Here is a 26,868-nt window from a genome sequence, read left to right as displayed (position 1 = left end):
CTGTAAAGCTATTACTAGATTTTAAAAATAGCTGTCAAATGCTTCTTGTGAAAAAGAAATATTAATTTTGAACAATGAATTTGAGGAAGTGGATTTCACTCCTCCCTATATCTTGAATAGCTTTTGATAAATTCTCTGCCAAAACGGTACATTTTTTTATGGGACTGTGACTTCCAGACACTACCAGATCAGTGTTCTGGTAGAGGTTAGTTCAGAATAATGTTTTTCATGAAAGTAAAAATTAAAGTAAGGTTTATTCAAAATAGTTTCTTCTAAATGACTGTGAAAACAATCTTTAGTGGGTTTGGATTTTCATAGATTGTGTAGAATTTGTTTTATGGAAAATATTAATTTATTGGTTCCTGGAAATTTTTTTTTTTTTTTTCAGAGTACTGAGATATTGTATGTTATTCTGGAATTATTTGTATATAATATTCTTTCACATTTCCATTGATCCTTTTCTTAGTAATTTTGTTTAAAATATTCTTGTTCCATTTGGTGAGCTAGCTTTTCTATGATATAAAAACCATAAATTGGTGTTTTGATAGGTAAACTTGTTCAGCTTTTTGCTTTCTTCAGTAGATTGGTGCATATAGAATTGAACTAAGGGTATGTATTTCAAGATAGCTAATGACACATTTCTTTGTCCCTCTCTGTATTACCTCTTAATAAAGCTGTGTGAAGAAGAAATATTAATTTTCAAAGAAAAATAGTAGTTTTCTGTAGTGTGGTGTATGATATGGCATGTTGCACAATCTGTTCTGAGATTATAGATAACATAATTTACAGTGGAACAGCAAAAGCTTTTCTTTTTCTTTTCTCTTTACAGATGGACCCAATTCAAAAAGCTGTAATAAATCATACGTTTGGGGTTCCTCTTCCTCATCGAAGAAAGCAAATCATATCATGCAACATTTGCCAGCTGAGATTTAATTCTGATGTAAGTTGATCATTTTGTATCAGATTAGAAATACGTACTTATCTTCTACGATGTGCCATAATTTGCATAAATTGAACCTAAATGAAACGTTGTGATTTCAGTTTGTGGCTCAGCAGATGAAAAGGCTGTAGGATGCTTCAAATAAACACAATTATTTGGTAGTGTTTATACACCCGGCCAGATTTTCCCTGTAGATATATCCTTGCAAGGTCATCAACTTCAGTTGTGCTGCACAGAGTATAAATAAGAAAATGGATTGATCCATTATTGCTAATAAGGCTGAAATACTTGCTGAATCCTAATTCTTCTACTAGTCCTAGTTATGTTTGCCTTCCTTTTCAACCTGTAAATGTTAGAAGTTATTCAGATACACTTGTCCTTTTGGATCTACCTTCCTTTTTCTATCGTTACAGTATCTGTGTCAAGCCAGAATGTTCCTGTTCTGCCAGTACAAGCTTTTAAAGAGGGGGGGAAAAAAAAAGAAAAAAAGCAAGCAGATTATATTTTTGTCAATCGGTTCCTACCTTACATCCTCTCACTCCTCCAGCAATCAAGTAGTAGCGAGCTGAACTGGAGATGGTCTCTAATAAACAGAGGAAACCCATCCCCCATAATTACCCACAGAAGCTGTGCTGTCGTGCTCCTTGCCGAGGAATACTTGTTCTGTCACAGAAAAGCCACTTAGAATTTGATTCGTTTATTTCCATCTCCGGGATCATCGTGTGTGCAGACAAACCCTGACAGATACAATGTATTTTCTTCTGCTATTGTAGTCTCTCCAGGAAGTTTCTTGACAGTGCATTGCTGGTGGATACTTATCTTCCCCTACCAAATGTCTTTCATTTGCTACTCGTTTTACTAATTTAAATATGGAAGTTACTTCTGTCAGAATAAAAATGCTTGAAGTTAGAGTGAGGTCTAACTCAAAAATGGCCATGAGGTTCCTTCCTCATGCTAATCATATGAAGAAATGAAATAATTCTTGTGTGCTGCTGCTTCTTTGTAGGCAGCTATTTATGTACAGTTTGTACCTATTTTCAGTTTATCACTTATTTATCAAAGTCATGAACTTGTCAAAAACTTTAATTGAACCTTGAAGACTCCTTTTAAGGATTGACCACCAAGGGATGAAAATAATGTAGCTCTCTTCATTCCCCTCAGTTTTTTATTGCTTAGAAATAATTTTAATGAGATCTCAGTCAGAATTTCCAGACCTGGCAGCATCATGTACTTACTTTCACTGGTGACTCCAGGTTTTGTAGTTCATAGGCTGAATGGACACTTTCCTCTTATACCATGGACATAATTCTCAAACAGTGGTGCAAGGAAAGGTAATACATTCTCTGGAGCTGTCATCTCCCTCACAGATGAAAATATAAGAGTCAAATTAGTCTCTTCCATTTAGGAGACAGATGCTAGAATTAAGACTGTAGATACCGAGCCATTCACAGGAAGGGAACAATGGAGACTTCTGGGCTACAGTGGATCCCACTGACTGAGCAGCCTAACTCATCACTCATAATTTTCAGCTTTGTCTCAGGAAAAAACATATCCACTGAAACACACATAGTATATAGCTGCAAGAGACATCAAACTCTTTGGTGTTACATACTGAAGTGAAACACCTCCTTTCTAAGAGGGTAGTCCATTTGTTAGTCTGCAGAAAGATCCAGACAAAAGAGAGGATGAACACATCATTAAAATGACTTAGTCATTAGCAGATACACAACTCAGATTGAAACATGAAGCGGAAAATTTTCCAGCTGACAGGAGCTAGGCATTTTCCAGAAAAAAATGTTTGAAATAAAAATTCTTCTACACAGATGCAAAGAATATCAGTGGAAACTCTTACTTCTTACTCAGAGGACTGGTATGCTCCCATACTGTTCCTTTTCTGCTGTTCTTAAAAAGGTTTCAAAGGAGCAGGGAGGAAGAAGCAGTGGCCATTTTTAGAGTCATCTATAGTGTCCAAAAAACTGTTTTCAGAAGAAATCTATTCATTTAGACTGTTCACAGCAAACTGTTGGATGAAAAGCTGTTAAGTGGATATTTAGTTGTTACTTCACACCTTCAAGTGATAGAGGCTTAAACTCCAATTTGCCAACAGTGTTCAGTACAAGGTTGTCCTAATGCTCCCCCTCTCTCAAAGTAGATCAATATCATTAACTTTATGGAATGGGGAGACCTTTCAGGTGGGTATCTTTCACTTTCCACTTGTAATATTCACCTAATTTTTAAATAACCAGTGTTGCTGATTGATGGAGAGATTACAATCCCAGAGCTGCCTGTTGATTAACCTGAGACAATATCTCTCCCCCTTTGACCTATCACACAGAAGAGATTTGTGGATATCTTTATGATGGTCTCTTCTCATTCCAGTGCATATAGTTATTACTGCTCAAAATCACAAAGTGCTCTGCTGAGACTTTCCAAGAAATAATAATTAGTTGGAGTTCCATTGCAGTTTAGAAATATGCTTGTCTGCAACATGAGGGGAATAGGCAGAGCTAAGTTCCTCTGTTGCTTGGGTAATTCTGAATGTCCACCAGGTTTTGAAGCAAAAATGTGCTAAACTGAAGATTTATTATTGAGACTTAAAGGAAAGATTGCTGTGAAGAAAAAGATCTATTAGCTACCAGTTTTTTGATAAATTTACTATATGAATGGCAAGTACACACATTATAATTTTTTCTCTTATTATGAAAAAGTTTTAATTTACTGAATATTCCTAACTTTCATTTTCATCGTATTTTGGTGAATATGATTTAAAATGATAACAACAATAAATAGCTTTTCTTTTCAGAAATCTAGGGCATTGTGGCTGTTCTACCAATATGCCTTTATTTTTAGATGCTAGAGATAGAATTTATCGTACAGTAATGAATAGAAATTCCATTTACCTACTGCATGACAGTATTATGAAAATGTTTACAATAAAACTGGTCTGTGAGATTTTTCATTTTTGCAGAGAATACAGAATTTTTTCCCCTTTGATACAAATTTCTTTCAGAGCAGAAGAGCTTTTTTCTAGTTACATAGTATCAAAATTACATTTCAAAGAAAAATGAGAAAAGGCAGTACAATAGTCTAAAATCGTTTAGCTTCTTTCTAAAGGAGTTATCTATAAATCTTCATGACAGCTGTGTGTTCAGTATTTCTTTTTAAAATAAATCTTCTCATACTAGGGAAGGGAGGAATGAACAAGCAACCAAAGTCTCTCCATGCTGAGAAAAAACATTAGAACAGCAGAGGTAGGTTCTGTGGAGTCAGTTTCAAGCAGTGATTTTTATTTTTTTTTTTTTTTCAGTGAGAGAGATCTATATATAACATTTACATTCACATGGTGCATCCAATAACAAGGCAAAACATTTAAGTATGTGCTTAGCTGCAAGTGAGTGTGTTGCCATTTAGATTTTGGCAGATGCTGAGAGCTATTGCACCAGTTCAGAAGAACTGTTAAATGAATGGTTTGTGGTAAACGTTAACCATCTGCTAAAGTACCCTGTAAAATGAAGTCCAGCTGACTTCAGTAAGACGACTCATGTGCTTACAGGTAGGAGTACATTCTCTGCTAATATAAGTGATCACTAAAAAAACAACAAACCAACCAAAACCCAACAAAAACCAAAACCAAACAAAAACCCAAACAAACCCCCCACCAATTTCCCCATAGCTTGGAAAAAAAGACCTTACTAAATTTACCTCATTTTTTGATCAGCTGTCTTGACTATTTGATCTTCCTTTGCCTACATTTCTAATTTCATCATTTGATCAAGGTAGTGACAGTGTCTGTTAACAAGGTCAATTCTTGCAAAGGGATTCTCTCTTTTTCTTCCCTTTCATTTAATGCAGATGTCTGAGTGATAATCCAGCTTGCCTTTAGAGAGAGGTTGGACAGCGGTTTTATGTACTCACAGGACTTGAATTTCATTATGATACACTGTAAAAATATTTCCAAATATGTTAGTCAGAAATTATTGTTTGACTTAAGTAGCAAGAGTAGTAATACTCTCCTGAAAATCATGAGCTGAATGCTTGTCATGGATTCCTTATTTGTTGGTTTTTACCTTGTTTTTTTCCATGTCTATAAAGCAAAGGCACTGAATTGATATATAGTTCAACTGTATGAAGTTGTCAGGATTCAAAAAGTCCTGTTTCGGTAAAAGAATAGTGAAGGATTTTTTTGAGGATAAGGAGGCAATATAGCTCCACAGTCTTTTACTATGGTTCTAACTTTCATGGGGAAAGAAGCAAGACCAGAGGACTTATAACCTATTTAGGTTATGCTTGGTATCGAGAACAAATGATTAAAGTATCAATTTGTAAGCACCTAAGGGATAATAAGGTGATAAGAAACAGCCAACATGAATTTGTCAAGAACAAATCATGTCAAACCAATCTAATTTTCTCCTTTGACAGGGTAATTGGTCTAATGGATAATAGGGAATAAATAGATGTGATGTATTTTGGCTTTAATAAGGGTTGATACAGTCCTGTGTGACAGTCTTGTAAAGTAAGTAGGGGAATATGGTTCAGGTGAAATTGTTAAAAGTTGGTTGCACAACAGATTGAAAAACTGTACTGAGAGTGGTTGCTGATGGTTTCCTATCAAAACAAAAGATCACTACAAGTCAGGATCTGCAGGAGTCTGTTCCATGCTTGCTGCTACTCTAAATTTTCATTAGCAATGTGCCTGACAGAATAGAGAGTACATGTATCAGGTTTGTGGATGACGCCTAGATGGAGGATGGCAGGCGCTTGATGGCAGGTGACGAGTTCAGGATTGCAGTCCAAAATTATCTTCAGCAGTTGAAGAAAATAGTCTGGAATTCCGACAAGTGCAGTAAATAAAAGCACAAGCTATTGGGCTTAGATTGGAAAAATTAAATGCACAAGTAGTAAAATGAGAAATGTCTGGCTTAATGGGCAAAAATGAATTATAGTGAACCACAATCCAAATATACATTAACAATTGGTAATGGAGAAAAAAAAGAAAAATAAACCCACCCAATTAATCCTATGATTTTTTTTTTTTCCCCCCAAGACTGTTCCATTTATCAATAGACAGGTAAGTATTCTACAGTATTTGAAATTGGCAATGGCTTGGGTGGAGAATTATTTACAGCAGTGATCATCACACTTTAAGAAAAGCATAATTAGTTGCAGAATTTAGAAGACATCCACTAGTATGACAAGGTGTTAAAAAACTTTACTTGCCTAGGGAAAGTAGAAAGTACTGGATAGATGTACAGTGAAAAAGACACAGAAGATATAGTAGGTTTTCAGTGTATGAAAGAAGGATAATAAGAGAACAGTGACCAACTGATCTTTGTGTTCCATGGTTTTGATAGAAGAATAAATTTGATTTATTATTCAGCTTAATTCGATTCAAGATTTTTTTTGTTGGAATATTTGGTAAAACAATTCTAGCTATAACGGTAGTGAAGTTCTGGAAGGAAACACATAAGGACAATTGTGGGCTCTCTGGCAGCAGAGGGTCTTAACATGTTAGACATCTGTTTCTGAGGATGGACAGGAAACACTGAGTGTAATCCCAGATGTGAGAGAGAAAGATTATATGACCTCCTGCTTGACTAACTTCCAAACCTGTTTCTGTGGTTTGGAAGAGGTAATAGAAATTTCATTTCTTGTCTGTGCCAAGCCATGGTCACACCTGGCCTGCTTTCTCTGTTTGCAAAGAGAGAGGAACTTTCAAAAGCTGGGGCCATTAAGATCCAGGAAAGGCTGATATAGCTAACTTCTTGAAGTTATTTAGTGTTTCACCCTTCTGATTTGAAATCTATTTTTCAACTTTCAGAGATCTGCTTAAATGATTTTTGAAGCCATGCATGCTCTTCGCCTCAGTCACTGTGTGTGGCTATAACCATGTTCTTATTCTTTGCATGTTTTGTTGTGCCTTCAATTATGGCTTAGATTTAGATTTGGATTTTCAATTAACCTTTAGATTTAGAAACCTGCTTTGATATAAACCCAACAATTTCTGCTTGAATTGTAATGCACAGCTTCCTTAATCAAAGTCTGTTGTTGCAGACATTGCCAGCCATCAAACACATTTATCTATTATCTCAGGGCAATCTTACTTCTGGTCTTTCCAAACCAATGCATCTGCAGTCTGTGAAGTCATCAGCCTGATTCTTTAAGGAGATTCTCTTGTGCAACTTCTAGAGATGCTCATCCTCCCCTTAAAGTCAATGTTACTATATGATAGTATTAATTGCAGCACTTGTACCTCTCCAAGAATAAAACTTCAACCAGAATTAACTTATTTATATATGTTTTTAAAAATTATATATAGATGATATATATAGTTTATAGAATTCTGTGTAGATGGATATATATATGAGATACTTCCTTCTAATGATGCACCATCTTTTCTGTACTATGGAGTTCAGTGTAAGGAGAAACAAATGCTGATTTCAGTTGTGGAATTGCACATGCCATTCATTTGAGATCAGAATGTGAGTCAGAATGGAAATACATTCATAGGTCGACACTTTTCCAGAGATATTGGTTTATAGTATTCACTGGAAAAAGTAGCAAGTAATCATAGAAAGTGATTAGTGCAGAGATTTCCATGGGATGTCTGGCATTTGTGTCAACACATTATGGAAACCCTAAAGAATTTTTAAAAGAAATAATTCAAGGTATGTGAATTTTTGGCATACTAAAAGTCTAATCAAATAGCACAGAATATTTTGCACTTATGTTGCATACATGACAAATGTGAAAACAACCTAGGTTTGGGGTTTTTTTCTCCCAGTTCAGTGGAGTCTGTTTTTATAGGCCTAGCCTGCACATTTTAGAAGCATTACCTCCTCTTTCCTAGACCACAGGCTGCAATATGAATTGCAGTCAGGTCCTGTGCGGGTCTGCTGTTTTTCATACTAGAGAATTAATTTTTTTTTTTTTTTGACTGTGTATTGTATTTTGACATAATTTTTTTTTTTTTTATTTTAATTCTGGTAGATGCTGTTTCATTCTGAGATGGTTGTGAGTAACCTTTGTTCATGTAGGAAATTAATTTATAAATTGTGAAATCCAAATTATCCTGTTGAACAATAGTAATGAATTTTCACATAACCTGCAGTTTCTTAAAGCATTTCTAAAATGCTTAATAGAAAGTATAATTTTGGTTTGCTGTGTAAAGTACTTTTTTCCATAGTTTTTACCTTCTATAGAGTACTTTTTATGCACCTATACAACATAGAAGCAAAAATTATTCATATCTGCCACAGTACCTTGTTGTTTAGCCTAGGAGTACTTTTGGAGGTGTTGAACTGAGTCCCCGGACTAATAGTTTAAGGACATGGATATTTTCTTGCCTCTTAAGCATTGCTTACAAACTAAATGTTTTGGGTGATCCTCAGTAACTGCTGTAAGTGGTCTCAGTGGTCTACAAGCTATGGAGCTCTCTGCATGAACTCTTCACTAATCCTTGTACCTATCTCCTTTCTTGTAGTGAAAGTAATTTATTCTGTCTAGAAAATCTACTGTTGCAGAACATGGACCAGCCCAGAGGTATCAGGCTCACAGAGGCATTGCCTGAGGACAAGAAGACAGTAGGAAAGAAGGAAGGTTTTAAGTTATTGATCTTTAAGAAAGCATGCTCTTAATGTCAGCTGGTTAGTCTGTTGCTGGTGTGGAGAGATGGAGCGCCCTGGTGTCTACTGTATTCATACTACAAGACTTACACTTTCCTCTCAAAATTCTCTCTCCAGCCACATTCAGCAGTGGCAGTTGAAGAAAGAGTGTCTAAATCAAGCACTGAAACAGGCTGCACAGGCAGGTATTTAAAAGATATGTAGATGTAGCACCGGGGAACATGGTTTAGTGGTGGACTTGGTAGTGTTAGTTAACGGTTGGACTCAGTGATCTTAAGGGTATTTCCAGCCTAAATGATTCTATTCTATATATCAAGGAGAAAGCAAAGTCTAACGCTTCCCTGGTCCCTGCACAAGCAGAGTTTATCGGGGAATGTCTGACATCTATGTCCACTGAACATCAGAATCAGTATAGGAACATGATCTTGGAGAGATTAAAACATTCAGCTGATCAGCAGCTGTTCCTATGTTAGGACGTAAAGATTATGTAAAACTTAAACTTTCTGTATTCACCTTTGTGAACTCTTGCTTCCTACCTCTGCTTATCCTACCAGGTAATTTCATTTTCAGAGCACTCCCCTTTTTTTTTTTTTTTTTTTTTAAAAAAAAAAAAAAGTCAATTGTGAAGAAGGATTGACATTTCTTGAAAATTACTTGAGTTTGCTAGAAATGATCTGTGAGTAGGCAATGGCACTCTCTGATAGTCCTGTTTATAATTGGCAAAAGACTAATAACCAGAATTTTGACTGTGGAATATGGAGACAAATTGGTTTAAAAGGTTTCTGCTTCTGGTATGGAAGTAAATGATTTCAGTATTTGTCCTATTGGGGCCAACTTCTAACTTATCCTTGACAGTAGATGGTCTCAGAACTGAAAAGAACAGAAGAAGGAGAGAAAGGCAGAAGTGAGACTTGTTAACAGGAGAGAAAGTTTGAAACAAAAGCAACCTCCATCTTGTGTTTGAACACATCCATGATTGTTGCTGTCAGAAATTTTCCTTCTCTTAGAAATTATTAAATTAGAATATAAGAATGTACCAGAAAACAAGATAATGGGAAGTAGACCTAAGTGGTCCGATAGGCCCTAGATTTTCCAAAATCTTCTTTCAGTGTCAGGAGAGTGCTTAATGTGGATTATCTGTCACTCACTAAGATTACTTCCAGGCAAATTACATATGTATTTCCATATGCTTTCAATGAATTGAGTCCTGTAGGCATATTCTTTGGGTTACAATAGTGTCAGAAAGGTTTCGTTCCTGGAGCAGGGTGGGGGAACATGAAAATGGAATTCAAATGCTAAAGTTAGGCAGGTAGTCGCTAAATGGAGTTTCTTTGAAGTCTTTGGCTGAAATTGTGGTAATGAAGACAACACTTATATTTCTGAACTGTACATTGAAAAATGCCATTTTATACACAAGTGAATTAGTATAGACAGGGAAAAATATAGACAGTATGAAAGATATAGACAATATAAAAGGAGGGAAAAGAAGTTTCTCTTCCAGTTCTCTCATGTTCCATTCATGGAAGAGACTGCCCATTTCAACTGCAAGGAGAGAAACCTCTGCTTTATCACTTTTTGCCATACATTTATTTGTATTTGAGACATTTTTTTCTATGAGGTTCTTCAGTCAGTGTAGGAAGTAAATCAGTCAACTCTAATAAACAATTGAAATTTATGACCAACTCTGATGAGGACTCTGCAGAAACAACTTTCCACAAGCAAATCATCACCTAAAAGGAAAGATAAACTGTAAACTCTTTACTGTGCAGTCTTTATCTAGCTTTGTTTGGTCTGTTGTGACTTCTTCCTTATAGATTTATTTTAAAAAAATGAGAATTTATACACTAGAGAATCCGAGATTCTGGATTATTAATAAGAGGTGCAGATAACAAATTTCACTATAAAAATGGCAAAATATTGTCTGCTTTCTGTCACCAATCAGTGACTCTTGGCTCACTTTCTTAGGCACTGATAAGGACATAAAGAAGAACTGGGAGAAGAGGAACAGGCAGGGTTGTGTCAAAGTCTGGTCCACAGAAAGAGCACATTGTGAAGAAAATGTGCAGTTCTGTGTGATGTAGAAAGATTGTCATCAAAAAGAGTTAAATGATGTAAGTTGTATTTTTTCTCAAAAAAAAAAAAATTAAATTCCTAATTTCTTCTAAAAATGCATTAGAAGTGAATTCACTCTTTTACCTGGCTTTGGTTGATTATACTCTATTCCAACCGACATAAAATCTTATCAAGTAATATTATCCTAAGTCTGGACAATATTTATTTATTTATTTTTTCCCCTTTATGGTGAGTAAAATTGTACTCCCTCGGGTACCTGTGATATAATCTTCTTCACTGTATCTGTGCAGCCACCTCTTGTAGCAAATATCATATTTTCTTTTGTGAGAATTACTATTAAACATAACTGCCCCTGATGTAAACAAATTCCATTTCAGTACCTCCAGGCCTGACTTTTTCAGCTCCTTGGTTTTTTTATCAGTCCTTGCATGTCTTTTAAAGTCTCTGGATATATTGCTATTCTGTGGACTTACATCACAGCTAACAGCTGGGAGTCTGATCCTCTGAAGGAGTGGAAGTGCAACCCAATATCTGCTTTTAAAACTTTATATTGGAATAAAAACCCCACATATTTGTTCTATACCTTTGAGGGAGTATTGTCCCCACTCGTGCACTTTTTAAAATCTCAGTTGAAAATGAAGTCTTTAAAGGTTTAAAATGGCCAAAGGGGACTGACTTCTTTTCAGGAAATAATCCAATATGTCACTTACACCTAACTCCCCCATGGCCCTTAAAAGCTTGATTATAAATTCAAAACATGTATTCAAACTGAGGCAGTGCTTTACTGGTAGACTATACAGGTACTTTCATATATATAATTGTTTGATGAGTTCATCTCTAACTGTGGTTTAAAAAATACAAGGCCTTATTCTGTTTGGGGTTTATATAGGTCTCATTGTGTCATGGTGTAGATACAGATGCATAGTAAATGTACCGAATTCATTTATGTTAGCTCTTTTTGGATGGGCATAAATGTTTCTTTTTATTCTTTAGAAAGGAGATTTTAGAAGGTAGTCTCTGAACAGGTTTTATCCTTTCCCCAGCATAGCCTATTTTCTCTGCATCAGTGGACTTGTCATGATAATCAACTTTTTTGTCCCAACCATCAATCACTTCTGATTACAGCTGGGGAGAAGTTCTGTTCTGTTGATCAGCCCATCAGTGCACATAATGTTACACCTGGAGACAAGTGAAAATCATCCTTCGATTGGGGAATCACTTGCCTTCAAATCTTTTGTCTGAAGTATTTTAATTTACATTTAGACTCTTGTTGCAATTGTCAGTGCTTGCTTTGATTTTATTATTTCTTTGACAAAAATAATAAGTTCAGTTGATCTTTCCCTACATCATTAGAAAAGGTGTTCTTTTCTATTTCAAATAACATCTTATAACTTTTTCACTTCATTGTACAAATATTGCAATAATTACCACCATATAAATTAAAAATTAAATAGCTATGTGGTACTTCACTAGGAGAAACTTAGTATATGCTATCCCACAATTTTTGCAAAAGCTTTTTCATTGGCTTTTAATCAGATACTTGGTTAGGGTAATATTTATCTTTAGTATTCAATTTATATGAAGTAGCTGTGTAACAAACTTCATAGCAATAAAATCAGTAAAAATTAAAGGCATCTTTCTTTAAGGGAAATATGGCTTTATTGTCATTACCGAATAACACACTTCTGAGAATAGGGGCATTCTAAGTATCTAAAGCCAAGCATTTTGCCTTTCTTATAATAAAGGTGTTTTTCAATTGTCACAAGAATGAGGAAACTTCAGCCTGAGTAAATACTTTATATTTGGGTAATTACTTAAATATGACTTTTAATTAGCTATCAGAATAACCAGATGTAATTTAATTGTACCATTCTTTTTTCTCTCATAGTCACTTTTTAATTTTAGGTATCTTTTAAAATTATCATTGTTACAAGTTTAGTCTTTCACAATATCGAAAAAACACAACATATGAGAAGACTGTAAACCTGATACTTCAAGGGCGACAGGATGAAGTGTAAATGAAGAAGAAAGTAGAATGTGAGAGTAAAGGGTAATAAAGATTTGATTAGCAATCATGTTTTTACATAAAACGTTTAATTAGCAGTAGCTCATTTTCCTATTCCTGCCAGCCATTTTCAGGACAGTGATATATTGCTTTTTTGCAGTGAGCCATGCCACCAAATAGAAGGTGTTATGTTTTCATTAGATGAAGACACTTCAGCATTATTATCTCTCACCTCAGTCTACACAGCAATTCAAAACATGTCCAAATGTCATAATTTAATAGGCCAGTGATATATACAGTAATTTTAAAACTATGGGATATTCACTCAGATGTTTTGTTTTTTTTTCTCTTTAAATTGGTGATAAAAACACTAAATTGCAAATCAAATAAATCATTCAAACATGCTCACTGCTTATGTTCTGTCTGCTTGAATACCTTGTTTGCCAAATACAGAATTTCATCACTTGTATAAAATTGTTCTTCCAAAGAGACAACTTGCCTATTTTTATAATTTAGTAATTAATGTGATTATATTGCATAATTTTTATTTTACAGGGTACATCAATCTGCATTACCTTTCCAAAGACTCTCACCAATTATTGTAATGACATAACAGAAAATTTTCCTTTGTTATTCTATATCTGATGGTTCTTCACTAACACAATTCTAGTTAAATGGCCTACCGCAAGTACCTGTCATTGCTTGTCAATTTATTCTCTAACATGATTTTCATGCCAGAATCTTATATAGTGATAAACAGTTACAGTAAAGTCAATTTCTAAAGGTAAACACATTCTGAGAAGCAGCAGTAAGTGAGTAACAATGTCTGAAGATGTCAGAAAACATGGAGTATATGGAAATAATTAACACCTTGGACACAGGGGGAATTAAGGTTTTTACTGCATTCAATAGTATTTTATTCTATATAATTCCCAGTGGCTAAGATTTTTTTTTCTAAATTATATTACATGATTAATTTGTATCTCTTTAGTGCTTGAAAAGACTGTAAGAATGAAAATTCCATAACAGAAGAGCTAAGAAAATGTACATCATGTCGTTACAGAATGGAAGAATTTTTAATAAAATACACTAAAATTGGTGCGCACCATTTTGGCTATTCTTCTAGAGCTTGAGCCCCATGTCTCACTTGGCGAGACAGGCCTTACTAGCAAGGCAAACCAACAGGACATGAGAATCAGAGAAAAGCCTGCAATCTTTGTAGATTTATTAGCTTGTCCTGTGCTAAATTAGTACTGTTGGAGGTGGTGCCACCACCAAAACAATTGGCAAGATGTGAGGAGAGAACAGATACTCAGGAGAAGATGCAATGACATTTGGCAGCAGGGATCCCGAGGAGTAGGGACTGGAGCAAGAAAAAAAAGGATTCTTCTGTAGACTTTTGGCTAAAATAAATGGGGTTGTATTAATGGTCACCACCTAGATATTTCTCTTGTAGGATTATTTGCATTTGCCCAAGGAGGGATTCAGTATTTAAGGCATGTTTCAACCCAAGGCACAAGTTCTGTCATCCTTCGAAGAAGGATCTAATTATTTATTATGCATGTTCTGCACCAACAGAAGGAATTTTAAAGGAAGAGGAATTCCTATGTAGTGGAAGATTTACACTTCACACTTGAGATAATTTTGTTACAATGTGGTCTAGGCTAATAAGATGAGAAAGATGATTTCTTTGACTCACATAATAAGAGTAAGCCAATGCAGAGTTCCCACTGGTGTGTGTGACAAAGTCTGCTGTTTAGAGGTGGAAAAGAAACGTAGTTCTGGTGGTGGGAAGCTGATTTTTGTGTGAATTTCACAAGTGCTGCACAATCTTTGAATTGCCAGTACTGGTAGCCTAATAATTAAAAGCAAAATTCCTTGTTGAAAAGCATCTTGCCTAAACTATGAAAGCAAGTTCTGAATTGGTTTATTCTCTCTCCAAATCCCATAGAAAATGACTGAAATTAATCCAGGACAAAACGATCTTTTAAAAAAGTTAACACTAAGACAAAGCAGACGTTTGCTCTGATGACTCTTATTAACTGCCATTTGTATCACCTGTAACCATTTTGAGGATTAATTCAGTTGTGGCTATGATGTCTGCTCTAGTTGCAGACATCAGTTCATGCTACTTCAGACAGAACCAAAGGCAAAGTCCCAAGAGAAAATGGGCTCAGCATTTTTGTCATGTTTCTTGCTGTGTCCATTGATATAGATAAACAACCATTAGCCACAAGATACCCTGGAAATCCTTTCTTGGGAAATATGTTACTGGTATGGTCTGAATTATTCTGCAGTAATGATCTTAAAAATAGTAGAGGTACTTTTTAATCGGAAATTTACTTAGAACCTGGAGAATACTATGTGTCGTTTATACAAGGGCCCTACAGCTAAATATCTGCGTAGTATACAGCGCTTTACAGATGTGTAAGATGAGATCTTTTTTTCTAGAGAGCTTATTTTCTAATAAATCAGAGATGAAACAAAAATATAAGGTAGGGAGAGCAGCAGGGGGTTGGCAAATGAATTAATGGAAAAATACTTTTTGAAACACATTTTTTTCTTGAAAGAGAGAGGGTTTGACAACCAGTAGAAATATGATTCAACTGATTAGATAACGTGTTAGAATGTTGAAGTCAAGCCTGTAAAAAATGTCTGAGGGTAAATGAGAATAAATGTATTTTAAGAATTTGTAGTTTATGAAATAAATGGTTGGGGTAGGTGTGTTGTTCTAAGGCATGTGAGAGGGAGAAGGAGCTATGTAAGAGAAGAGGCAAACATTGATTAACAGGTGTGATGATGCAGAGTAGGAGATCAATATGCAAAAAGAAAGGAGACCCTGACTCTGTCATAGTTCGTGATTAACATTTGGGATATAGTGACAGAAAAGAGGTGATTTGAGAAATGGAAAATTACAGGTGGCAGAATAAGCAGTAGGAGAAAAATTAGAACCATCCAGAAGCTATTCATGCTGAATAACCATAAAGATATTGGTTGAAAGCAAAGGAAAAGTCCTTCCAAAGAGAGCGTGTCCAAGTCCAGAGAGTAGAAAGCCTTGGAGATAAAATCCTGAAATACATTTGTCTGGCCTTACGAGTCTTGCAAGATGTGCAAATCTTCTTTTTCAACTGGCAGGAAGTTTGTCATCCAGACATTCTCCAGCTGGGGTTACTTAGGATTCAGATGTTCTCTGAAGTCGGCCTTAATTTTTTTTTCCCCCCTCACTACTTAAGCCCATACAAAAGTTAAAGTGCCTGGTCTATCAATTAGCTCTTTTCTGGTATTTGCGGTAAGGAATAATGACGGAAGCACTTCTAGAATAGCTTTAATGGATAACTGCTTTAAATCTGAATTTTTAAAATGAACAGAGTTTATGTCTTATCTCTCTCAGAAAATCTACTTGTATGCAAAAGATGCTGATTTCTGTACTGCCTGAACAGGAAAATGAAGGCTGAAAAATATTTAGCTACTTTTCCCTTCCATGTGCTGCCTTCCGTTGCCACCAATATCCTCACGAAATCAGCTTGGTGATTTATTATGGCTGCTCCTCACATGAAACAGGTAACAGAGTAATAAGAGATTGATTCACAGTGAGGAGGTATAGACACTTACAGTAATTGGACTATGAATTTTAATTCAAGTATTGAAATTGTTCATTGTTGAATTCACAAGAATCTGTGTTTTGCAGGCATGACTCCTTTTTTTATAAAAAGAGGTCCCACCAATACTAAACATGCATTTTTAATTGAGTATGTATATTCATAACAAGCTGATTGGTTTGAACTCTAGCTAAGAAGCCAGGATTTTGCTTGTTTAGGGGGCTAACCTCATATTTCAGTATGCTGTTTATACAAACATGAATTGCATTTAGGACAAGGTGGGGGCCTTTAGTATTTCACTGCAAGATGGTGAGGTGTGTACAGAGGTGCATTTTTGAACTGGTAAGTGATGGGTTGGCCCTTGAGGCCCTTTGGCTGGGGTGAAGCATAGTTTTCGTAATTCTCTTTTATCCACACCACAAAAGATAAATAAACAGGATGATGATCATATCATTAGGATCAAATCTCGAGTAATTTTCTGAAATTTTTGCACTGTAAATAACCACTTATTCAGACCTATTTATTAAAACTGCCAATTTTGTGTGACAAGGTAATCCTTAATTTCTGTTTGTTTAATGAACAGTAGTGGACGCCCACAACTTTTAGGAATGGAGTGGTTTAAATGAGGAGAAGGAGAGGAGACTGTACAGCCATGTGGAGCAAAGATTCACGTAGACAATAAATTAAGTTCCTGGCTTCTGTAGTAATAAGCTGTGCAGTCAAAAGACCACCAGGGCTATGATGTGGTCTGTGTGATCAGGTCAAGAAGGTAGGGGCTCTCTCCTATCAAATATCAGGGGGTTTCAGTCCCATATTTCTGAACTTGCAGATGTCATAGGCTTATATTTGACTAACTGAAAGCTGTGTTTGCACACGTCTGAATAAACGGTTTGACGATAGATTTAATCCATATTTAGCAGACAACTGGTTGTCCTCCTACCATATTTGGAATAGTAAACCCTTTGGCCTATCCTGAAAGTTCCCAATTATATTTTTGGCCAGTTGTCTGCCTGAAGAAACCTGTTAGATTTACTGTGTATGAGCCTGAAGGTGCTAATACATCTTAAAACTCTCAGCTGGAAGTAATATCTGTTTTGTATTTGGAATGCACTAAAATGTATTTTTTAAGAGACTGAAGGGCATGAATATCTGTAAGGTGAAACTGAAGAATCACTGAATTAAAGATTAAAGCATCATCTCTCTATAAAGAGAAAGTATTGGAAAGTATTAGAAGTTAAATCATTTATGGACTTGGTGAGATGCTGGGTGCTAAAGCCAGTTATCCTAAGCTTGGCCTAGTTGTCATATTCCTCTGTAAATGGCAACAGTCCTGCAAGCTGTAAGATGTTACACACTTCACAGGACATTTGTGCATCTGTCCTGAGGACCTTTAGGATCTTGTTTGGAGAGTGTGACTTCTCGAAGTTCACTGTCACTAATAAGACTCTAGATAGTACTTGAGATCCTACTCTCACCCCTTCTTTGGGTTACAGTCACAGTGCTGTACAGTTCAAAATTCTTATTACTTGGTAAATGTGTGCATCATTAAGGGGTGATCCTTTCTGCAGTTATGATTTGTCTGGTGGAGTAGATGGCACACAGGGGCACTTCAGCCAGCGCTGGGAGTCGGGGCCTCACAAGGCTCTGTGGAAAATGGAACATAAGTGCACAGGTGTGACATGGTTCCAGCCATTAGGGCCAGCCTGAACTCTGAAAGCCAGGAAGATGCCTTGGGAAAGTTAACTTGTCTCAGGCAGACTTACATGAGTCACTGTCAATATGCATCATAATCTGATAGATCATAACAACCTACACCTCCAAGTACTTGCTTTTGCATTCACAATGTTTGCTGTCTGCTATTTACCCTTCCATATCCACTGTTTGAACTTGCTCCCTTAATGTTCTTTTAAGGTTGGTTCCTTGGTTTATTGGTCTGTCTAAAATTCATTCATATAGGAATAACTGTCATTCTTGAGATGATTTATAGTGTAAAGCACTGTATTTAGGAGCTAAATTGAGTTATTCTATTTATTTTTCTTGTATTTTGGTTGTATTTTTATTATGGAATGGACTCGGATGTAATTTGTCTCCAGGATCAAAAATAGGAAATTACTCTAAAATGGATAGATAGTCACACAGATTCAGTTGAGACTGAGAGTTCTAAAGGTTATCTGCCCCCTTCTGATGTTTTATTCCTTAGATATCATTATGTAGTGTTTCTGATATATGCTGTGGCTTTATATCCATCCATAAACTGCTGTACAGATTATTTGCAAGGCAGTAAAAAAAGCAGGGCAACGGATTATATCTCTCTGACAAAAATGTGAGAGTCTTTGTTAGCTTTATAGCTGGATGTCTGCTGGATATATATATCAAGTGTACTCAACACTGGAAACCTTTCCATCTAATATAATATTTCTGGTGAGGTGGCAGGTTGCCTGTTGTTTGAGTGTGTATGTGTATATATATATATATATATATATATAAAATCATAGAATGATTTGGATTGGAAGGGACCTTAAAGATCAACTATTTCCACCCGCCCTGCCATGGGGTTCCACCCCAACCTTCCACTTCCAGGTTGCTCAAATCTCCATCCAACCTGGCCTTGAACACAATCAGGGGGGAGACAACCTGTTCCATTGTCTCACCACCCTCACAGGAAAGAATTTCTTCCTTATATCTAATCTCAATCTACCCTTTTCTGTTTAAAACCATTACCCCTCATCCTATCACTACACTCCCTGATAAAAAGTCCCTCCCCATCTTTCCTGTAGGTCTCTTTAACTACTATTACTTAAGGCTGCTATAAGGTCTCCCCAGAGTCTTCTCTTCTCCAGGCTGAACAACCCCAACTCTCTCAGCCTGTCCTCACAGGGGAGGTGCTCCAGCCCCTGATCATCTTCATGGACTCCTCTGGACCTGCTTGAGCAGGTCTATGTCCTTATGCCTGGGGGCCCCAGAGCTGGAGACAGCACTGTAGGTGGGGTCTCACGAGAGTGGAGCAGAGTGGGAGAATCACCTCCTTTGACTTGCTGGCCACACTTCTCTTGATGCAGCCCAGGACACAGCTGGCTTTCTGGGCTGTGAGTGCATATTGATGGCTCACAGTCAGTTTTTCATCCACCCATACCCCCAAGTCCTTTTCTGCAGGGCTGCTCTCAATTCACTCATTGCTCAGCCTGTATTTGTGATTGGGATTGCCCTGACCCATGTGCAGGACCTTGCACTTGGCCTTGTTGAGCTTCATGAGGTTTGCACAGTCCCCCCTCTCCAGCCTGTCCAGGTCCCTCTGGATGGCACATCCCTTCCCTCCAGCGTGTCGACTGCACCACACAGCTTGGTGTTGGCAAACTTGCTGAGGGTGCCCTCAATCCCACTGTCCATGTCTCCAACATGGATCTATTCCACCAGCAACTTCCATGGGTGGCAAGGTCACAGCCTGCCCTCTCACCGCAGGCTACAGGGGGTGTGTGTCTGCTCTGGCACACCTCTACCCCTTCTTTCTCCTTTCTTCTACTGATCTTGAGTTTCATAGGTGTCCTTCTTGCAACTCCTCCTCACAACTCCAACTTTTCCTCCCAGGTTCCTCTTCTCAAATACGTTATCACAGAGACACAGCCACCATCACTAATTGGTTCAGTCTTTTTGCAGAGACAGGCCTGACTTGGAGCCAGGGGAGCTTCAAGCAACTTCTCACAGGAGCCACCACTGTAGCCCCCTCCCCTGCTACCAAACCCCGCAGCCACACGCAAACCCAGCACATGGCCCATTCATCAAATCCATGTCTCTCCAATTTAGAGACAAGGATGTCATGCAGGACAGTGTCAAATGCTTTGTACAAGTCCAGGTAGATGACGTTGCTCTTCCCTTATCTACCAACATTGTAACCCCATCGTAGAAGACCACCAAATTTGTCAGGTATGATTTGTCCTTAGTACAGCCATGTGGGCTCTCACCAATCACCTCCTTATTTTCCATGTGCCCTAGTGTATTTCCCAAGAGGATTCACTTCATGATCTTTCTGGGCACAGAGGTAAGACTGACTGGCCTGTAGTTCCCTGGGTCTTCCTTTTTTCTGTTTTTAAAAATGGAGGCTATGTTTTCCCTTTTCCAAGTCAGCAGGAACTTCACCGGACTGCCACAACTTCTCAAATATCATGGATAGTGGCTGAGCTACTTCATCCACCAGTTCCCTCAGGACGCATGGATGCAGCTCATCAGGTCCCATGGACTTATGCACCTTCAGGTTCCTTAGATGGTCTTGAACCTGTTCTTTTCCTACCGTGGGTAGTTCTTCATTCCCTCAGTCCCTGCCTTTTCTTTCTGTGTTGGGTTGTGTGGCTGAAGCACTTGCTGGTGAAGACTGAGACAAAAAAGTTGTTTGGTACCTCAGCCTTCTCCATATTCTGGGTAACCAAGTCTCCTGTTTCCTTCTGGAGAGGGCTCACATTTTCCCTAGTCTTTCTTTTATCACTGATGTACCTGTAGAAGCTTTTCTTGTTGCCCTTGGTGTCCCTGGCCAGATTTATTCCCATCAGGGCTTTGGCTTTCCTAACCTGACAGCTGGCTGCTTGGATAGTTTCTCCGTATTGCTCCCAGGCTACCAGTCCTTGCTTCTGCCCTCTGTAGGCTTCCTTTTTGTGTTTGAGTTTGTCTAGGGGTTCCTTGTTCATCCACGCAGGCCTCCTGACATTCTTACCTAACTTCCTGAGCTTGGAGGAATAAATATACATATATATATACACATGTATATGTGTGTGTATATATATATATATATATATATTCACATACCTTTCACAAACAGGTTTGATGCAATATAAAAGAAACAGGAAAATATTCCTGTGCAGATCACTCAAGTGGTGTGGTTTTCTCCAGCAGTGTTAAGTAACTAGTAAAGAAAGAGCAGGGAAACAAATCAAGTCATTTCCATTTGAGTAATATTGAACTGGGTGTTCTCAATTTTCATTTTGTCAGTATTTTGTAGACTGTATGTATGTACAACATACCAGTAGCAGCTGAGAAAGAATATGTAGCACCAGTCAAGATGATGCAGAGTTAGCCAAACAAATGCTATAGTGAGGGTAAACAAGTAGCATATTCCAAGTTGCATATAAGACATTTTTGTGGTGAAAGCATGGGATTTTTTGCTGAACCAATGTGTTTCTGTGATTCAGTACATTTTGTTTTGTTGGCTCAGTCAAAGGCTGTCCATCCATCTTTAAATTCTTTCCACTGGATCCAGGTGGAGCATTGCACTGGCTTTCAATCACCAGTCCAGGGTGAAATAAATGTCATTTCTGTTGACTTTAGTAGTTCCAGGATTTCACCCACACAATCTAAACTTAACATGCTTGTTACTTTTTTTTTTTTTTTTTTTTCTTTTTCCTCTCAGCAAGGAGGTCCTTGCAATTTTCAAAGGGCAATGAAAACAGCATGATTCATTGTTTCTAGATTTTGTTGTGTATAATGAATTCAGAGAGTGAATATTGAAACAGTTGTAAAGCTCCTGCCAAAATGTTGGGGTTTTTTAAGACAAGTAATGAAGTGTATTAGCCACACTCAAAAAATAACTTCCAAATCAATATGTGAGATGTCGATCAATAGTATGCATGTTAGGAAGGTAGCAGAACACATTCAGGATTTGAATAAATGAACTAAAGAAAGTTCTTTTGCAATAGGCCTTTTAGAACAAGTTGCTAACTTCCTATCATGGATGATTTTAACATACATTTCAATGGAGCTTGGACTACTGAAGCAAATAGCTCATTCTTGAAGATCTTTTGTTGTTTTTAGCACATTGAATTAGCTCATTACTGCTGAATATGTAGTGGAAAATAGCATCTGTGTACATTGCAATAATATAAAAATTACTTACCAGTAACAGAATAAGGAGCAATTTGCAAAAGCTAATCATATTTGTGCACTTGTCTGCAAAAAGTAAATTGTTAATACATACCCAAGGGAAAATGCACTTACTGGTTTATGCAATTTAATCGTAGAGTTAAGCATAATATATTAAAGAAATTTTTTTAGGATTCAATTTTAAGAGTCATAAGGATATGAACATTAAAAGCATAGCTGTCCCATATTGCTGCTTCACCTGTACTTAGTGAAGGTTGAAACTCCAGAAAGCATCCTGAAGCTCACTGTGCCCAAATCAGTGTCAAACTGTCCATACACCCCAAATGTACACCACCAGTTTAGAAAGCTACTAGGGGATTTCATTAGTGAGAGTTCTGTCTTCATTTACCTAGAAGTTTTCAGTTGGATGTTCTCCATCACATAAGTTTGGGGTGCTGCAAGTCATAAAGGAATATTAAGAATTATCACGGCAGTGAGATATCAGTTGTAAACTGGGAGGTTTGGAGGTGAAGTTACTTATTTTTGTTTTATTCAAAGAGGATTCAGAAATCTCTACAACTTTTTACAGAAACCAGTTTTCCAGATGTAATTTTGTAGGGACCAGGCTAGACATGTTGGGTTTTCCTTAGCCCTGCTTGGTCTCATTGTGATGTATTTGCATGCCTCATGTGCTGACTTTTTCAGGAGATCCTTTTTACCACAAATGCTATGTGCAAACTTGCAGTGTTTCTCCCCTGACATTTTATTTTCCTTCAGAAGTCTAGAAAGGATTGCATCTCAGTACAAAACTTTGAAACCAGCTTGTCTATTCTTTAACAACAGTATGCTTTTATACATCTGCTTGTGGAATTGGCAACTGTTAAATGCTATTCTTAAAAGGATAGAAGGAAGAGGAATCTTGAATATTCTTCAGTATTCATTGAGGTATTTTAATACCTCGGTAGTTCTGGTAGTATAATCTCTTCTTGATTACTGATGTTATCAAGTGTCCATGGATAAAATTTTGTAAAAAGGAAATAAAAGGAAAAAGTCTTTCATTTTACACAAGCGTTGTGTGAATTAAGTCAGCATTTCTTCAGGTGTTAAGGTCATGCCTGCAAGGCTAAATTAACCTTCTCTTAATGACGGAGCTTCTTATTCACTTTAGGAGCATTCCAACATTTGGTGAACATGGATGGAAAACTGTTAAATGGTACTGACTTATTTGTACTAATTTACATATATCAGATCTCTGTTGTTTTAATTCTAAGATGTGGGAAGTTTTGGGGTTTTTTCCTCTCATTTCAGTTACAGTTATTATAGACTGATGGGAATCAACACTGAGAAATAACAAAAGGAAGAACAGCATAAAAACAATAAAAAGCAATAAATAAGTATAAATATGTTAAAAAATATTGTGAACAGGTATGAAGGGATTTGCCAGCTCCAAAGACTTTGGAGTCTCAGCATTAAATTTCAGTACCATTTGGCAATTTCACTCTGTCAATAATCTCTGCCCAAAGAAATCTAAATCATGAAATGATGTCTTAGGTTTTAAAATCAGACAGGGCTCTATACCTGTCTGGGTTGACCTTTTTTATATTACACACCATACAATTTCATATAGCTGTTCCAGTTTTGAACCTGATAACCTGTGCTTGACTAAAGGAGATGAGAAACGTAAAAGTCAATGGGACTGAACCTGAAATATAGAGCATCTCTTAGGCAGATGTCCTATAACACTTCAACATATAAAATGTCTCGTTGAATTCAGAGGGGCTACTCTTATCCAGTTAGGTTTGTAGAATTGCAACCAGTTTCATGTAGCTTCAGCAAATACTTGGTTTTGGTCAGTGGAAAAAAAAAAGATTTTTAGATTTCAGTGTAATGTGAGGTAGAGGTAACAAAGGTTTGTAGGAAGGAGACAAAATATAACTGCAGTGTAAACAGTAAGTAATGTCAGAACATTCTCATTGTTTTGTGTACTGCTTTGTATCCCCAGCCATGTTTTTTATATAAAACCAAACAGACAGCTTAAAGTGAAAGATGGTGACCTGTCAGCTTTATACTGGAAGATATTGTTGCCTGTTCTGAATTGATGAAAGTGTAACAACTCACTTGTGTTAGTAAATAAACCCCATTTTTCAGTCTGCACAACTTCTGGAATGACTTAATCTATCCACGTTTATGCATTACTTTAAGAACAAATGATTTTATAACTAACTGGCATTGCCAGCAGGTCTGTGTGCACTATGTATGAATGAAGGAGGTTATTCAAAGTACTGAGGCTCTGACCCTGCAATAGTTGGTAGGACTTGTGTTCTGGCAAACCTTATAGGTATACACAGCATCTCATGGACTTCACTGAGGCTCTGAATGTGTTCACAGAGTAGCCCAAGACTGACTGAAAACAAGGCAAAAGGAACAGCATTATGTAAAGGAATAAATGTAACTCTATTGTAAACTGACTGATCTTCAAGTTTTCATGTGTCTCACAAACTTTTGTTCATTCCGAATATTTTGATTGTTTTTCTCAAAATAATATCTTCCTGGCTAATCATTTAGATAAAACTAGTTTCTAATGCAGATTTGCTTCCATGGTATACCACTAGTCTTTATCAGCATGCAGGCATTTATTTTCTATTAGTATTAGTTCCTTATATAAAATATAATTTACTACTTTTTTTTTTTTTTTAAGTAGGAAATAGTGTTTATTAATTTTACTTTGTTTCTTCTTTCTTTTTCATGTCACATATATTTCTTCCCAAAGAGAGAAGTCCAGTGGGTAAACCTACAGTAGGGCTTTTTAAGCAAGACTCTGTCATAGGACTCTTTTAGAGATACACAATTTGTCTAAATGTGCCAGGAACTAGTGGGCTGAGAGTTCTTTTATTCCAAGAAAACACATTGCTCTTCTTGGATGTTTCTGCACCTAGAAGGCTTGGATTTCTTTTGGAATATGAGGAGAATGAAATAATCTGTAAATTCTTCTGTATTAGTCCTAGCCTTAAATTACCAATCTTTGTGCAGCTGTGAAAACTTTTCACAGTGGAAAAGTTCACATATTTTACATATACTTATAGCCTTCTACAAGAAGGTTAGAGATTTAACCAGGGAAGCACCTAACTACAGCCAAGTCTACACAAAACAGAGCTGAAATAGGGAAATCTGAGCATTTATGGTTTTTATTTGTGGGTTTTGAACTTCTACATATGAATAGGAGCTAATCTAAAGGACACGGGAAAGGTTTATATAAAAATAACTATTGAAATATAAATTGAAAGTTTATGAAAAAAAAATGTGTAACTATATTCAAGTAAAAGAATCAGAAAGTCAAATCAACATTTTTCTGAAGACAAACTTGAAATTTGGAAAACTTCTAATAACTATAATAACTATAGTATTAAAAACAGTAATTCCAGTAAAAGTATTAAGACTGTTCTTTAGAGCACAATGAAAATTTCTCCATGTACCCTCTTGTGGTTTTGTACATAGAAGTTGTATTAACTTCTTTGTAATTTCAAATATAAAGTTCAAATAGTACTGAGTTAATACGAATTTAAATATGCACTTTTTAAGCTTTTTCTGCTTTCTGTAAATTTTCTTGTGGTATCTTTGTGTCTCACTTATCACTATTCTTCCCTGATGCTTTGATTCAGTCAAAAAAATCTGAAACTCAGAATTCAATGCAATTGCTATTATGAATGTAAACAGACAAAAGTGGTTTCCTTGGCAACAGAAACCAGGTGAAAACACTCAAATGAGCTACGCCACACCCACCCACTCAACTTTCTTTAGTGATCAGTTCCCAAGCTGGGCCCAGAGGGAATCAAGTGTTTTATGTTCAGTCAGTGTAGTTTCTAAATGAACCGAGGTGCTGGGCAGGTAAATGTAGGTGTACACCCCTAATTCCAATTAGCTGTTGTGAAATGTGGCAAGCTGAGATTCAAAAAGGTGTTGGCTATATATCCACCACTGTCATTCTTTTTCACATGACACCAGAAAAGACTCACTTTTCAACATTATTCAGAAAATTACTGTTTTAAATAAGTTATTTTAAATTCAACACCATCCGTTGTTTTTAAGTAAACATGATTTGTGTATAAACTGAACATTGAATTATGTTTACATTATTAAATCATTATTAAGTAAATCACAACCACATTGAGCTTATTTTCTTTGTTGTTTCATAGATAGATTGTATGTCAGCTTCCACTTTTAGGACTGTCATTATTGACATACTATTCAAAAGGTGCTAATTAACACAATGAATAAAAGATGTGTGGGTGTGTCTACTGCTAGTGGAGGGAAGCTGGGGTACATTTCTACAAAATTCTAATGGCATATATCATTTGCTCAGTTTCTCAGTTCCAAATATGTCAGTTCCAAATTCAGAAGTGGAAGTATATATGTTATATTTACTAAGCTGAATTAATACATGGTTTATTTTATCACATGCGTAACACATAGCAGTATGTATGGATTAACCATCTCATTCTAAGATTAATTTTGAGATTAATCACCTGAATGAAAAAAAAAAAAAAACAAACGACTTTAATATTCTCTTGAAATTCTTAACTACAGTAAAATTTACCATGGTGAAAATAAATGATGCTGCCAATTAATACAATGAAGATGAGATTAAATGCTACCATTAATGTCATTATTATACCAGTTCTGAAAAGAACATGTTTCGTCTCCCTATCAAACAAGCTCCCAGAAAAGCAACCATTATTACTGTGGAAGCCAGTATGTTAAAAAATTCCAGAAATGTGAACTTGATAA

At 36.4% G+C, this 26,868-nt stretch overlaps 1 protein-coding gene across 2 annotated transcripts in view; it reads left to right on the top strand.

The window, feature by feature from the left end:
* Window positions 1-26,868, top strand: part of ZNF385D (zinc finger protein 385D) — a 451,302-nt gene that overhangs the window by 343,066 nt on the left and 81,368 nt on the right. For both annotated transcript variants that reach the window (XM_074900515.1, XM_074900516.1), the window contains exon 4: window positions 830-940. In XM_074900515.1, coding sequence (XP_074756616.1) covers window positions 830-940 — 111 coding nt within the window. The remainder of the gene's footprint in view (window positions 1-829; window positions 941-26,868) is intronic.

This window comes from Athene noctua, chromosome 2 (assembly GCF_965140245.1).
Source record: "Athene noctua chromosome 2, bAthNoc1.hap1.1, whole genome shotgun sequence".
In the NCBI taxonomy this organism is placed as follows: domain Eukaryota; kingdom Metazoa; phylum Chordata; class Aves; order Strigiformes; family Strigidae; genus Athene; species Athene noctua.
This window is presented reverse-complemented; position numbering and strand designations above follow the sequence as displayed.